The sequence below is a fragment of the Molothrus ater genome, chromosome 5 (assembly GCF_012460135.2).
Source record: "Molothrus ater isolate BHLD 08-10-18 breed brown headed cowbird chromosome 5, BPBGC_Mater_1.1, whole genome shotgun sequence".
Lineage (NCBI taxonomy): Eukaryota > Metazoa > Chordata > Aves > Passeriformes > Icteridae > Molothrus > Molothrus ater.
The window spans coordinates 59748500-59764657 of record NC_050482.2 but is presented as its reverse complement, the minus strand read 5'-3'; the positions used below and the strand labels follow the sequence as shown (position 1 = coordinate 59764657).

At 39.4% G+C, this 16158-nt stretch overlaps 1 protein-coding gene across 4 annotated transcripts in view; it reads right to left on the bottom strand.

Moving 5' to 3' along the window:
- The window catches only part of DGKI (diacylglycerol kinase iota), a 209818-nt gene that overhangs the window by 121906 nt on the left and 71754 nt on the right, over nt 1-16158 (bottom strand). For all 4 annotated transcript variants that reach the window (XM_036401342.2, XM_036401343.2, XM_036401344.2 and 1 more), the window contains exons 2-3: nt 11662-11770; nt 1949-2044 (exon numbers count right to left, since the gene is read on the bottom strand). In XM_036401342.2, coding sequence (XP_036257235.1) covers nt 1949-2044; nt 11662-11770 — 205 coding nt within the window. The remainder of the gene's footprint in view (nt 1-1948; nt 2045-11661; nt 11771-16158) is intronic.

The window sequence follows — 16158 nt, the reverse complement described above, 5'->3', positions numbered from 1 at the left end:
CAATTATGCTGGTTAGTTTTATTAATTTCAATAAGGCTTTTGAAATAATTTCCATTGAATCCCCTGGGCCAAAGCATATCAAAGGCAAGAGAATACATCCAAAAGAGAGAATGTATTTACTTACTTTACTTCCATAAACTCAATTTAATTAACCAGCTGGAATTAATTTTCATGTAAATTTAACTTACAGACTTGTGCTTGAGGGACAGAAGATTTATAAATACAAAGTAAGTTGAGATTTCTTTGCTTTGGATCTCTTACATTCAATTTATTCATGTCCATTTAAATCTCTAATAAATTATTTCTTTATAATTTTCAGCATATTTTAAATAAGCTCACAAAAAAAAAAACAACAGGGAACACCGCTGCAGCTCACATTATGGAATAATTATAATAACGTTATTAATTGTCGTAATTATCTAGATAGACCCTAACTGTGCATGTTCCCATGTATATGGTGTTCTAATGTTTCACCTGAAGAATCATGGCATTGTATAGCAGACCAGGCTCCAGGCTTTCACACGATTCATGACTTGGTAAGTTCATGATTTTTATCTCTGTGTTTGCCAAGTTTGGTTTTTATCTCTGTAAAAACCATATGCAATATGTTATTAAATTTCCATGTTACTTTCAATGTGCCAAATCACGAGGAAGAATTTGCTCAGTTTTAGGAAGGCAAAAATCTACTGAGCACACAAGAACCACCACACTGGATCAGACCAAAGGTCCACTCAGCCAAAGAAATCCTGTGTCCAGCTTTTGCCAGCAGTGTCTCAGGACCAGTGTAAGTGCACAGCAAACACAGAGTGACACTTCCCTGGAGTATTACCACACAACCAGCAGTTGCTGGGACTTTGCTTCAGTACTCTGAAGGAGGCATAGGCTCCTCAGGCTTGGCCTTAGCGCTATATACCATAATGCACCCAATTTGCTTGAGAATTTTTAGGAGATGGATATTTAATTTGTGCTATGGAAAGCACAAAAACGTGCTATGGAAAGTATTTTGGATCACATTGCCCTGAACACTAGGGGTGATTAGTGAATCAAAATGCTTTGCTTTGAATTAAATGCTCTGAAGGTGGGGAGGGTGGTAATAAAAGCAGAAATGCAGTATCATGAAGAGCCACAGATGGTAACCACAAACATCCCAGAGAAGAGGAATTCCCTTTAATCTTTTCAGTCCAAGGGCTAGGATACTCCCTTGGAGCATTGTTTCAGATCAAGGACATGAGTACAGGATCCCCACTCTCTTCCCAAGCTTCCTAAATACCCAAGTGAGAAGGGTTTGGGTATTTTCTTCTCTTTTGATGAAGCAATTTAACTGAAACACTAGGCAGAAAGAGCTCCTGAAATAGCCTGAAAGTGCAACAGTCAAAGAATAGATACTCATGGATCTGAGATCACTCCAATGAAATGCTTCCATAGACAGCAGAAAAGCCTCAATAGGAAAAAGCTAACCTTGAATATTCCCAAACAGGAGAAGGTAAACACTCAAATAAGAGAGTGCACTCATTACTGGTGAGTGCATTCAAGAGTTTGGAAAATTCAGTTCAAACCCTTGCAGTGGTTAAAATTGCAGAAATTTGATCAGACCCTCCTCTCAGAGGCTGTAACAGTGATATATTTGCATATATTTTCATGTAAAATAGACTAGTGTCTTTTAATATTCCTGAAACACCTCAGTATTCTACCCTTTTTTTCCCGTACCACGTTAGTGAAGCTGTTCATTGCATACATTCTCACTGTGTAAATAATCTGGGTCAATCAAAACTGGTTTGGACTTTTTTCCTGAAGCAATCAAGTCTTTACCAGAAGCCTTTTTGCCCTTTTTGCTCTCCTTTTGGAACACAGGCAAACAATTCAAGCTCTCAAGCAACTGAGCACTGCATCAGTCTGAAGCCAGGCTTGTTACCTCAGAAAAAGGAAAAGAAATCCAAAAATAACTCACTGAGAATTTGACTTGGCAGCTCTCCTCCCCCAGGTAGCAGAGGTCCCCAGAAACATTAGTCTCTAGCCACAGATGCTCTCCATTCACAGCATTTTCCTGGGAAAAAGAAATCATTATTAATCTGTTTTGTGAAATTCAGCCATGTGAGCATACAAGGAAAAAAATCTGATAGTCAACAAATTTAAAAAAAATTTAAAAAGGCCAAATAAAAACCAACTACCACACCACCAAGTATTGCTTTGGTTTTCTACAACACAAAGCCATAGCATACAATAGCATTACCCAGGCTGACCATCCCAGCTTAAAAGATGCTGACAATACAATGATGTGTCACCAATTTGAACACACTTCAGTAAAACTTTGCTGATGTTCTTCCCACATGCTGCATAGTTTAACTGGGAATTCAGATTTCATAAGTATGGGATGTACACAGAATTTTAAAGAAACAGAAAATCCAGAGAGATGAAACAAAAACACAACAAATGAACTTTCAATGGGAGAAACAAAAAAATTTAAGAATCAAGCACAGGAGTAAAAAACTACATGCTGACTGTACCCTTAGGATGATAGGACAAACTAGACTAGGGAAAATGCTTTCCTTTAAATAGCTGGGTCAACACTCTCTTTGTGAATACCTCAATAAAGCATTACACCACCAAGAGAGACTAGACTTGAACTTTATACATGAAAGAGCAACACATTGGTCTGAGAATGCTCTCCAAAAAAGAATCTACCTAGCACACTGACAATTCGGAGTGATCAACAACTAACATCATAGGATAACACCTAACTTTGTCTTGACAGCCTCATTTGACCCAATTTGTACCTTGATTCTATGCAAATTCTTGTTCTAGAGAGATTTGATTGTAGGTAGACAGTGGGTTTCACTTGCCTGTAATCCTGATGTGACTAAAAATCCCTGAAAGTCTACTGTACACTACTTAAGCAAAGTGAATAAACAGGAATTCTGTTCAGCCAGAATTAGAGCATGATAGAAAATGCTTTGACAGTCTGACATTTGCTTCCCACACTGCAGAAGTCAGAAATGATGATGCTCACCAAACAGATGGCGTCCGACAGCAGGATGCTCCGAAATAGCCATCTTGGAGAAAATAATTTATTTAAAATACCACTGTCAGTTTCAAAGTGATAAAATGAGATAGCTTCTCTTGATATGCTGATTTCCTAGGTAATGCACAAAAGCACAAGTAGCGAAATCCTTTTCCTTCTGGAGTGCATCCACAACAGCCAGGACTAGGCAAGAGTGCACGTGGTGCCTACCCCAACCATGGTGTTCTCTTCCAGTAAAACTAGAGGACAAGACCAATACTGGCTGTTTTTTGGTGAGAGGTCTACTTGTCTGCAGGTCTTTAACTTCATCAGAAGTGTTCTAATTCCCAGAGCAGAATAGTTTGAGTAAGGATTTTCAACAATTTATAATTCAAAATAATTTCTAAGAACTTGCACTAGCTTAAGAAATTTTTCAAGCCCTTCTTAAGGGGTACATTATTCAGATTGTAAACTCTGTCCCTCATGTGTGTCCTTATATTGCAGCTATTTTGTCTTCAGTAGCAGAATACAAGCTCACCAAAGAGTGCTTGACATAAGCAGATTCTCTGCTGACAAAACAGTGTCAACATTATAACCCAGAGGAAAATCTCATAGGATATAAAAAATTCTTAGCAAAGACTAACTCTGAAAGCTAAAAAAGAAAGCACACAGCTCAGGGACAGATTTTTAACAAGGAATAAAAAAATCATATTAAAAAATAGATTAACTACCCCTCCATTTGGACCAGGTCCACATAACTTGCCATCAGGATTTCTAAAGATAAAGTGGCCTATTTCCATAACCTGGTTTGGACTGTTTGTTCTCTATTGTTCCAGATTATATCAGAGATTTACTTGTCTTTACTTTACATCACCATGTAAATAAAATTAGTTAGTAGTCTACAAGGACGACCTTCAAGTTCACGTTATTATAGAGTTCTAATACAACTAGGCAATAAAAATGTAAATAACCTGATCTGGTATGAGTGGCACACCTCCAGACACCTGCAGCCACAGAAAATTTCACAGCACTGCACGTGAAAACTCTCAATTTCAATTCCAGCAAGTGGACTTTTGGAAAATCTTTCATCCTGAATCAGAGCAAAAAGATCAAACTGCCCAAGATGAAATGCCCTCCCTCAAAAATCTTTCCTTCTCAGTTAATTTTTCTCAATAAGATCAAAGGGAATTTTTTTAACTTTACTGTTTTAAATTTTACAAGGCTCTGTAATTTGTATGATGAGATATTCTCTTGCCACTTATGAAAATCATGATATAGTCAAAGGAAGTGCTGTGACCTTTTGTAAGCCAATTTTTTATTCACTTCTGACAGAAAATTTTGAAAAATTCAATACATTTCTATAAAGAATTTTAACTTCAAATAAGGCAGTATTTTCTACTCCAAAATTTACAGACAATATTCCACAACATGCTGGACAAAAGGGCACTCATCACCACCGACCAACACAGACGCTGACAGAGGTCCCTGGAATAAGCTCCTATCACCTCTAGGATGATATCCTGTTTAACACAAAGCTAAACCACAGTAAAGGTTCTGTCATCACTTGTATATTTTGACATAGCCTTTTCTTTTTCCATTAAAACTTTGCCAGTTTGCTTTATTTTGTACTTGATGTCTTTATGTTGGCTTTAGGTTTAATGGCTTTTAAAGAGCAGCTGTTCTCTTTCTGTCCCTGAAGACAGACACCAGTCTCATGCTCTTGCCACTTTCCTCATGTTGAATCTGTGGCTGTAAAACTACACATAAAATCAGTTCAGCTAATGGAAAAAAAAACTAGCTGTCTTATTGTGACATTCACATTTTCTGGAAAAATCCCTTCACCCAGAATTTTTCTCCTGGAAAACTGAGAAGCCTCAGAAAAAAAGGAAAACAGTAATTATCTGATTTGCTTCTCCTGTGTTTTGACCCTCTGGAATGTGTTTGGAGACTGTTTATCCAACAGGTCATTGTTTCATTGGATTCTGGTGTGAGTTGCTTTCACTCATTGGCCAACTGGGGCCAAGCTGCATCAGGACTCTGGAGAGAGTCACAAGTTTTCATTATTTTCTTGTTAACATTCAGTAAGTATCCTTTCTGTATTCTTCAGTTTAGTATTCTTTAGTATAATATAGTATCATAAAATAATAAATTAGCCTTCTGAGAAGACGGAGTCAGATTCATCATTCCTTCCTGCCATGGGAGACCCAGCAAATACAATATCTTATCCACCAAATCAGCTAGACAAAATGACTCACCCTGTGACCACATAACTTTGGATCTGACACAGAGAGTGGTGGGTTAAAGATGGCTTCAGTGGGACTGCTGCTTTTGGTGTCTCCTCAGCTGACCCATCAAAACACACTTTTGGGCTGACACGTTTTGCTCTGACTTGCTATGTGGAAAATGGATGCTGTCCATCATTGTGGATAAAACAGCAATGACTGTGGCCTAATAAGGAAAACTGTGAACTCTCTCTCCTCTCCAGCTTCCCAGCCTTCACAAGTGTCCTGGGAAGAAAAAGAGCCCCTGCTCAGTGAAGCGGAGGCAGCAGAGCTTTTCTGGCAGCCTGGCTCACAGGGGACACACCATCTCAATATCTCTCCATCTCCCAGGTGGAGACCTCCCATTTGATTGCTCCTGATCCATTACCACCTTAATAGCAAACAAAAATAATTCCAGTAGAGCAAACATTCCTTGCATACAAAACAAATACCACACACAATCCCCCCTGAAGTGGAAGAGAAGTAAGAATTCAAGAACCAGGATTTGGTAGCCATGTAATTGTATGCATGTGTTCACGACTTGCTGTGCACATTTCACTGACTGAACTAGATTTCTTCAAGCTCTCCAGCATAGTAAATGACAGAGCAAGAGTTACCATTTTACTAACACCCACCACTATCTCCATACCTCACTGTTCTTCAGACTGCAGTCAGCATGGTTTCAAAAGCAACGAAGATAAACCTGGCTGTTTTAATTTGCCATGTGAAGCAGCCATACTTATTCAGCCAAACAAATAAACCACTCAGCCCAATCTTCTAGTTCAAAAGAGCTGTAACTTCAATTGTAACAGGAGGAATGAAACTCTCCTCCAGTCCTTGCTATGACTGACATTCTGAAAAAAAAAATTAAGAAAAATCTCTACAATAAATCAGTAAGAAAATTTTCCCTTTGTTAACACTCTAGCAAGAGAGAAGAATATTCTTGCAAATATGCATTTGGGTGATACTTGTGATTAGTGTAAAATCAGTGGTCATCAATCCAAACTTAGTTAAATCTATTTGTAAGCAAAAATTATTAGTTTTGGCCCTTTCTTTATGAAATAACTATTGAGGAGGAAAAAAAAAATTGTTTGGATGTCTCTTTCCCAAATATCTTTCTGTCACGTTTGGATTATGTTTCACCCTTAACTCTGAAATTTCAGAGTTTGCAATATGTGTGTTGCAGACAGGAACAGTGCCTCAAATATTTTTCTGCTGATATATATTCTCAGTTGTAACTCCATATTAGCACATTTTAATTTGGGAATATTTTTCATGTAGAGGTCACCTATTCTTAAATTATTGCAAGTGTAATATGTGGACATAGAGCAAAATAAAACAGCATAGGGATAGGTTTCTCCTTTCCCCCACCATGCTTTCCGACATCTCTGCATCAATTGCCTTTTGAGATCCCCCTAAGCCTCAGCTGAGAGATCACCTGTATACAGAAGCAGAATGACAACATTTGTCTTTATGGAGCAGCAATGTTCAGATGCTATCAACAGAAATGATGATTCCCTATGTCCTCATGAACCACTACTTTGGCTGATAACAGTTGCACTGCAGCAACAAGAAAAAAATACACATTTTCTAGGTGGGCACCTTCTGCAAAATCACTGCATCCTCTACACCACTGGAAAAATACAAATATATGGCCACCATTCTGAAATATGACAGACTTCTTTTCTCTTTAGAGCTCTCTGGAAAGAATATCAAATCTCAAACCTTCACGAAAAAGAAGCAGTAAAGCAGAACTACAGATCCAGAACACAGCACTTCAAGTGTCAACTGCACACAAAAATTCAGCAATTTTTAAATATGCATAGGGCTTCCATTCATCACTGCATAATTTGAACTAGAATTCCTATCACCTCTTCATCTTTTTATGTGACTAATGGAATACACCCTGGTATTCTCCTTTTGTCATGAGAGCATATAAATATAAACATCTCTTCAACTGAATGCTTAATTCCCAATTACAAAACTTAGCCTTGAAGACCCTCTAATGGAAGAGAAGTCCATCCTTCAGTGAAAAAGTTAGTATAGCTTTTAGGAAGTTATGATAGAGAAGCCAAACCATTAATGGGGAAAAGAAATAAATTTATCTAGAATGAGGGAAATGTTTCATCATATGTAAAACATGTGCTACTGTATTAACACATACAAGAATAATCCAAGCTCTAGTAAATCATTAACATCATTAGGCACTTCCCAACAATTGCTGTCCATGAAAGTAAGCAGACAGAACTACTGACTAGTGTCAAAAAGGCACAGAATATAATGCAACAGACTCCTTTAAAAGTCACATTTACTAATTTTAAATGCCTCACTGATATAGGTCACTTCATGTCCATTTGTCTAGCCCATACCCCAATCAGTTTATCTACAAGGATGCTATGGAAGATGGTGTCAAAATGCTTGCAAAAGTCAACACAATGGTCTCCCCTCATCCACCAAGCCACTTATTTAATGTGTTAGGCTGGTCAGGCACAATCTCCCCTCCATAAATCAATGCTGAATACTCTCAGTCACTTCTTAATATTTTTGGAAATTACTTCCAGAAGGATTTGCTCCATAACCTTCACAGAAATCAGGGTAAGACTGATTAGCCTGGCATTCCCTGGATACTCCTAATCCTTCTTGAAGGCAGAATGGACATTTGTTTCACTGCTGTCCTCAGGAACATTCTCTGACCATCATGACCATTCAAAGACACCAGACTGTCCTAGCAGTGATGTCAGCCAGCTCCCTCAGCACCTTTATGTGCAACCCATCAGGTCCCACAGACCTCTGTGTGTTCAGTCTAAGTATTCCCTAACCTGATCACCCTCCACAAAAGTAGATCTTCCTTCTTTCAGACCCTGCTATCAGTGACCTGGGATTGCTGAAGGCAGGTCTTACCAGCAAAAATGGAGGTTAAAAAAAAAAAAAAAAAGGGACTGAGTAATTCAGGTTTTCCATGTCCTTTGTCACCATGTTCTCTGCCCTATTTCCCGCTCTTCCTATCACTGTTGATTTGCCTACAGAAACTATTCCTGTTACCTTTCCTGTTCCTCTAAGATTCTACACTAGATGAGATCTGGCTTTCCTTACTCCATCCGTGTGACATCGGGTAGTGCCTTGTACAATCCTCCTGACCTGTGCCTTCTTCCACATATTGCCAAATGCCATTTTTCAACTTTTACTATGACACACAGTTTTCTGTTCTTGTTAAGACCCAAAAGATTTCTGGCTTTGTACTTTATACACATAACTTATGGTATAAATTGTAATACTTCTCCTCTAAAAACATTCAACTTGTGCCCAGAGAACTCCAATTGTGCATTCACAGAGCACAAAGCATAGATCAGTCAAGTTTTTTCATTGACCTCCAATAATGGAAACTGAATACTTTCAAGTGCCTCTTAAGAAGTGGGGGAAAGATTCTGAGTCTTGTTGTCTTGGGAGAAGGAACGAAATGAGCATTAACAGAAAAAAAAGAAGGAGATTTGGGGATGTTCAGCGCTCCACTATTCTAGTGGCTGTCAGTTTTGTAGGCACCATAGAAAGCAAGAGCTAGGAGGCAGTAGTTAAAAGAAAATTACAGGAAGACTTTGTGTACAAGCTTATGGTTATAATCCTTGGTAGAAAAAGGCAACAGAAAAATACACAAAGACCTGGATTCTCAAAGGTACACAGGCATTGTATTGGGTGGCTCAGTGTGTACTCACTTGAGAATCTGGGCTAGAATTACCTGCTTTATTATTTAACACTTGGGAGTGATGTCTGAAATGAAGGTGTGGGGGAGAAAGGGATAGGCATAAACATCTCCCAGGGGCAGCCATTTAGGTCAATTCCTTTTTAGTAAGGCATCCCCAGCACTCCCCTCTGGTTATTATAACACCTACTCCACACACTGTATTCTGTATGGCCCTGGTGTGAAAAGAGAACCTTAAATTATACAGCAAAGCTACAAGTTAACATGAATTAAGTGTAAGAAATGTGATGAAACTGGACATTTGTAAGTATTTTAGGAAAAAGAAACTTCAGGGAAGAGAGACAGTAGCAACAACAATAGTAAAGAATACTGGGGAGTTTAGTGCAAAAAGTCTTAGGGGACATGAGAATCATCACTTCTGTTTTACTGTAGAGAGGCTGATGTACTGAGAGGAAAAACAAATCCTCTGAGCTCACTCACAAGGTAAGTGACAGAGCAGAGAATGGAATCCCACTCTTTGACTCAGTGCCCTGTTCACAGGTCCATCTGATAATGGCAAATCACCTGAAAGGAGTTCTCAAAAATGGAGACAATGGCCAGGGAATTCTTTCCAGTTATTACTGTGAAGACTGTGGTAGAAAATATTTCCTCCCTTTTAAATCAAGAGACAATTTATGCTCATGTCATTTAGACTTTGGAAAGATCTCCCATCATGTGTCCTCAGAGAATGATCCTCAGAAATACTGAAGAGGAGGATGATGTATATGAGGCTGCAACACACACTGATCAATGCTGCCTTCCAGTGATCAAACACAAAAATTTCTTGTCTGGCTCTGACACATCAATTGAAATATCGTTTCACTCTACCAAATATACCTCTGGACTTAATTTAAAACTTGAGGGGGTTTTCTTTGTTGAAATTCACTACATATTAAAAACCTTTGGTCCACTTCAACCTCCCCACATGTCCAAACCTTACTTCCATCATACCTCAGATTTGAGAAATACCTTTTTCTCTTTTATCAGTCACTACAGGTGGTCAGTTCAGTCTCCTCCCCATCACAGATGTCTTCCACTCACCATCATGTCCTTCTCCCCACATGACACAAAGTTTCCTCCCTTCTCCAATCAAAGTGTGAAGTAAAGCAGTCTGAAAGGCTGCAAACAGCTAAGAAATTAAACTGACCAAAAATCTAAACCATAACCATGGAAGTAAACCACAAAAAAACTACACACAATTAAAACCCTAAATATTTAACCAATGTTTACCAATTTATAGCAACTCCTGCAGTATTTATGTGTAGGGATCACATGAGGTCAAAGGAGTGAATGTCTGCTACTCCTTTACCAGGGTGATCCATGATCCAAGTCATCATTGGATCATGGATCACCCTGGTAAAGGAGTAGCAGACAATTGGCTGAGGAAGGGCAAGTTGTGGTTGTTGGACTTGGGGTTCAGGGGCCTTTTTTGGCAGGGATTGTTGCTGTTGCTTTTTCTAAGTACAGTTTTCAAAGGCATTTTATTTAGCCGATGTGCTTAACCCTCCTTCACTTATGTGACTGATCCTTCAGATTTCTACTGAACAGCAGTGATGATTCACAACAGGCATTTTTACTGGCTAGCTGAATCAGCACCTGGGTTTGCTGGAATGAAGGAACAAGGTATTCTCCAAAACACTTCCAAGAGGATTCTCTGCAAGCTTTCAAACTGCAGACCCTCATAGTGAATCTAATCCAGCTTCCTGCAACACAGCCTGCAAAATTTCCCTTTAAACTCTGAGTGCAATGTCTGGAGTTCAAGAACAGCAGGCAATCTAAAAATCAATTCTGTTTTGATATAGAGAACAAAGATAAACATAAGCCATATTCATCAAAACAGAAGTTATCTTCAACTAAAAGCTGCTTGGGTGGCTGGTGCCTTGATAATGCAATGTATCAACCTCTTTACCAATAGCCAAGTGTAAAATCTTCTGTATGCTTTGCTTTGAGACATTTGTGAGACCTGCTGGCTTATGCTCATCTTTTTAGCTCTTACCAGTGCATAACCACGTGGAAGGTATGTGGGGATGGTTCAGGGAGGTACAGACTTGCAGTAGTAAACACAGAGAGGGTGGCCAAACCCTGGAACAGTCTTCCTAGAGAGGTGGTTGATGCCCCATGCTTGCCAGTGTTTAAAAGAGATTTGCACAATGCCCTCAACAATCTGGTTTAACTTTTGGCCAGCCCTAGAGTGGTTCAGCCCAGAAACATAAAGAGCAAGACAAGGGGTGGAAACATGGTCTCCATGTCTACACACTAGCTTGGGCTCAGAAGAAATCTAATCGTAGCTACAAAGAGCTGTGACCAAAGATTTCAGTTACCTACTCTGCAGATGCAGACAACTTGATGTGTGTCTTCAGCCTTAAGTTTTGGCCCATCAAACAGAGGCACAATACCCTGCTGTGCTGAAATTAGATCAACATTTGTCAAGAAGGAGGTGGGAAAATGTAACCAGCTTCCAAGCTGGAAAATCTGTCCTTTTTTGCTCAAGTCCCCACAAGTTGTCCTGTCTCTGCCTCATGCTTCAGCTCTTTATAGAAGCATATTCCTAATAACTAGCACTAATTCTGATAGCAACAGGATGTCTTATGTTGGTTTAAGGATGGAGAGAGCAACAACAACTAGAGATACTGCTCAAATTAACTGCCAAAAAACCAAACACCTACAGTCCACTCTAAGGCCGCTCTTGGTTCCTTCACAGGTCCATTGGTGACTGGAATGTTGAGGGTATGCACAGGAGCCAAGTGCTGGAGGCCTGACCTGGAGATTGCTTTCCTGCAAATTGAAAAGAAAAAGACAAATAAATTGAGTGTATATATAACAAATATATCTCTCCAACATAACTACCCAACATCCTCCCCAGCCTTCTCCAGAAATCAGAAGAGGCAGCCACGCATTTCATTTCAGCTTCAGTGAAATGGTGCTTGAATACCATCTCCTGCTAAAGCAGTTCAGGAAAAGAATAAAGCAAACCTGATCACTGGAAATTACTGTTTAATGGAGATCAGTTACTCAGCTGGCACTAAGCTGAAATATCAAATCCAGTGGACTGTCTGTGGTTATGTTTGCCAATGTTAGTGGAGTCCTTATGCATTTCACCTATTCCTTACACACCAACTCAATCTGTCGAATCAATTTATGCATAATTCCAAATACCATTCATAGGAGAGACAAAATATGAGTTTATACAAAGAATCAAACCCTTTTTGCTTTTACTTGGCTTATATGCTGGAAAAAGTCATCCATTCAGCATCCGACTACAGAAAACAAGACATGGGGACAACCACCACAAAGCGAAGTCATAAACTGAAACCTTCTTTGATCATATCAGAATCCCTCATGGAATTACAGCTTCTTTCCACTTAAATTTCTATTTCAGTTCTATCTTTCTGACCCAAAGTAATTTTTACAGCTCTTGAGGCACAGATGTGACCTACCTCAGAAGTCATAGGTGGTGGTCAGAAACACTCCTGAAGCTGCCTCCACAGTGCTGAGGGGACATCCTCCCTGCCTGTCTCCCTTCAGACACCCAGCCCTGACAGAGCTGCCTCACAAGTGAGCCCTCAGGTGAAAGCACAGAATGCTGCCAATAAAAAGCTCAGCTGCACCTAAACAGTCTATTTCCTACAGCTCTCCAACACTATTGCATTGTATGTATTAGAACCCGATGGTAGTGGCCAAAATAATCTCACAGCTTCAGCTGCAGTGATTCAGAAGAGGACAAATATCATCTCAGAGATATCTCCCTTTGTAAGCCAAACACACACATCCTCCACAAAGTAAAATGACAGGCTGTTTGTGTAAAGTGCATTTTTGTGATACCGCTCCCACAGTGCTGCAGCTATTTATAGCATCTCCTAATCTTACCACTGTCCCAAGGCAATAAAGGTCAATTGAGCCAGTGGAGACAATCCAGGTCAGCCATATGCTAAATAAATCTTTTCATTGTCCTGAAAATATACAGTGCCATATATATCTGCAGTAAAGGAGCTTGGAAGCCTCACTGCTCACAGTGCATGTCTGGAAAAATCAATGGAACTGAAGCAGCATCTCTTAAACCCCCTTTCTTGTGGGCAGCATGAACAACTCAAAGCATTAACATCAGTCTCTGATCATCCAATACCCTCCTTCTACTTAATGTGGGCAAGACTTGGACGTTAAGGGGTTTTTCTTCCCAAAATATTTTGTATTTGATAAAAAAGGGGAAGAAGCCCAAGAAAAACACTTTTACCATCTGGCAATATATCAGGAGGGAACAATTTAGCAAGAAAGATTTTATGCCAAATATATAAGCACAACATAAGCTACACATCTCAATAACTGGAATAAAGCCTTAGAGAAATAAGTTACAAGAAACTAAAGAAATGGTTTTTAAATATATTTTTCAGGAAAACTTCCCAATATTTGGCAGTTTCTTTCCACACTGTCTTCTATTTCAATTAGTTATTCAGGCTTCCTAAACACAGGAGTACATTCTTGTGTCTATTTGTGGTTCATAACATCTTCGTTTATTTGGGTGGAAAGAGGGCAGTATCACTTTTTCCACTCTGCATCACTGACAGAGGTAAAGCAAACCTACTTAGGCCTGTCCTCACAACAGAGGAAGGTAAATATGTGTAACGAGTGCTTGCAGACATCTCAGCACCAAGCCTCAGATACTATTTCAAGTCAGAATTGGAGACGTGCAAACCTCCCACAGGAGAACCTCAGACTTGGCCCACATTTCTCTAAGAGGAAGCTGAGGCTGATGAGCCTTTTTGGGGGAGACCTGGCACAGTCTTGTGCCAACAGCCTGCCCTTCCTCTGCATGCCAAGTTGGACTTATGGTTTGTCTAGAAAGTACACATATACAAAACACAGGCATGACAATAATGCCTTTTTTTTTCCTGGTGCATTTTAACATAAAAGCCTTAAAATTATCTCAGGCATTGCACACTTGCATGAACCAGCTAGAAGTGACCCTTAGGCCCAGGAACAAGCTAAAAAATGTCTACTTTTGCAGTTTCTTGTCAGAATTTTCTCTCAGAGTGAAGAGAGACCAAGTGTCAAAGCACACTGTATGCACTGCGGAAGCCTTTCCATTAAAAAAGGAGGGCAAGCTAAAGAGCAAACACATGGCCTTCTAATAAATGTAGACAGACAGACAAGAGACAGAAAAAGGGGGGAAAGGGAAGGTAGCATGAATCTGATAGCAGAGCAGATGCTGAGTATCCAGGTGAACATATCTCATATTACTCTGACAAATTACACCACCTGGCACTTTTCCAATGCCAAGGTAACACGATTGGCTTTTAGTTATCTTTCCCAGAAATTTCATCTCCACTGTACTGAGTGCATGAATGAAAACACAGGCTTGACAGTCAGCCTTTCCCATAGAAGTAATCACTGCTCCCTGATAAGAGACAGACAGAAAACGTGAATCTGTGGTCTCATCACATATTCCATTCTTCAGACTCTGAAGAGCACAACTTTGCTAAAATGGGCACAACCAGCCCAGTTGCTGATGTAGTAGCCAACAGCTAAGAAATATTTCATCATAAATAATAAGCTGTATTTTGATAACTGCTTTTTCACATCCAGTAATCAGTTATTTGTAGTAGATCTTATTAAGTGTTAGACTTAGCTAACACACCATCGCTGAGAACAGGCATGGGTACACATAAATGCCTATGTCACTAAATACACAACTAACAAAAATATCTGATACTAATTCCACAGCTGATACAACTGAGGAAATTCTTTAACTGTCTTGAAAACCAAAAGAATCAGACATTCAAGTACACTGACTTTTTTATTTTTTAAAAGCATTACATTTGCATTTTGCTGGAAAGTCAGGCGAGACTCAACCTACTTATTAGATCAAAGGATACATATTTGATCAGGGGAGATTCGAGCTTATATCCCAGCCTTAGGCTTTATTGAGCATTTTTTTCCAGTGAAGGCATATAATATCCTCCAATGAGTTCCTTAGGCTGAACAATTTTACCTGAATCTTCAAAGAGCACAACAATTAGTCAATAGTATGCAACTTACTTAAGTGCTAGTAAAAAAGCTATTTGGAATGGAAAGAGTAAGTGACTGTTGCATGTGGTTAACAGCTTTGACTGTCAATTTAGTTGTCACTGGTGTTGGAATGACTGCCTTTCCAAGGCTGGGGTTATCATCCTCCTTTGTATATGAGCATTACCATTGGGGTAGTCTCTCGGCTGCAAAGTTGAAAGAATATAAAAATGCAGAGAGACTGGCTCCCACAGATCCTACGGCTAGGATGTCTGCCAGGAAAGATGTTTTTACCTAGAAATTTACAGAGAAAGGGACAATCATTTGTATAATGATGTTTAAGTTACAATAGCCCTGAATTTCTTTGAATATTCAATGTGGGTAAACTGTACACCTGCCAGCCTTCAGCTTTGCCAACTATAGCTCTAAAAGTCCTGTACAAGGCCAGACAGCACCTGTATGCTTTATGAACAAATTATACGTTCCTGTGTTTATTTGGAGGTGGCTTTCATTCCTGCAATTTGGTGCTTATGAATGTTGTAAACAAAATGTACTGGCTAATCTCTGGCATTATTTAAGTTTTCCCCATGCATCTCTGCTGACTGTACCAGGACCCTGAAACCCATTGTTCCCAGCTTGCCTTCTGGGCACGTATTTTCCTCATTTTTAGCTAACTACTGGGCAGTGATTATTTTACTGAAACATCAATTCCCAGATTTTTTTTTTATTTGCTGTGAAAGGAGCCAACTTCAGCCAAATTAAATAATCTGTCTGGTGCACCAACCCATTCCTGACAGTAGCCAGTAGCAGGTGTTTAGAGAAGGACTGGCACAAATTGGTTGATCCTTCCCCTGATATACTCCAGTCACAGTTTCCAGTAATCAGTAGTTTAAGGACTTCCTGAGCTGGAGGCTGCTTCCAGACCTTTGCACTTAATAGCCTGTAATGGCTTTTTACTCTAGGAATGTGTTGGTCCTTCCCTGAATCCATTTATAGTCTTGGTCTCCACAGCAGGCTATGTAATAAGTTCACAATTTAATTATGGGCAATGTAAAGTACTTCCTTCTGTTTTTAAAATCCTGTCTGATAATTCAATTGCTGTATCATGTTGTAAGTAACAGCGAGTAATCATTTGCCTCTCTACACCTTCTGTGATTTTATGA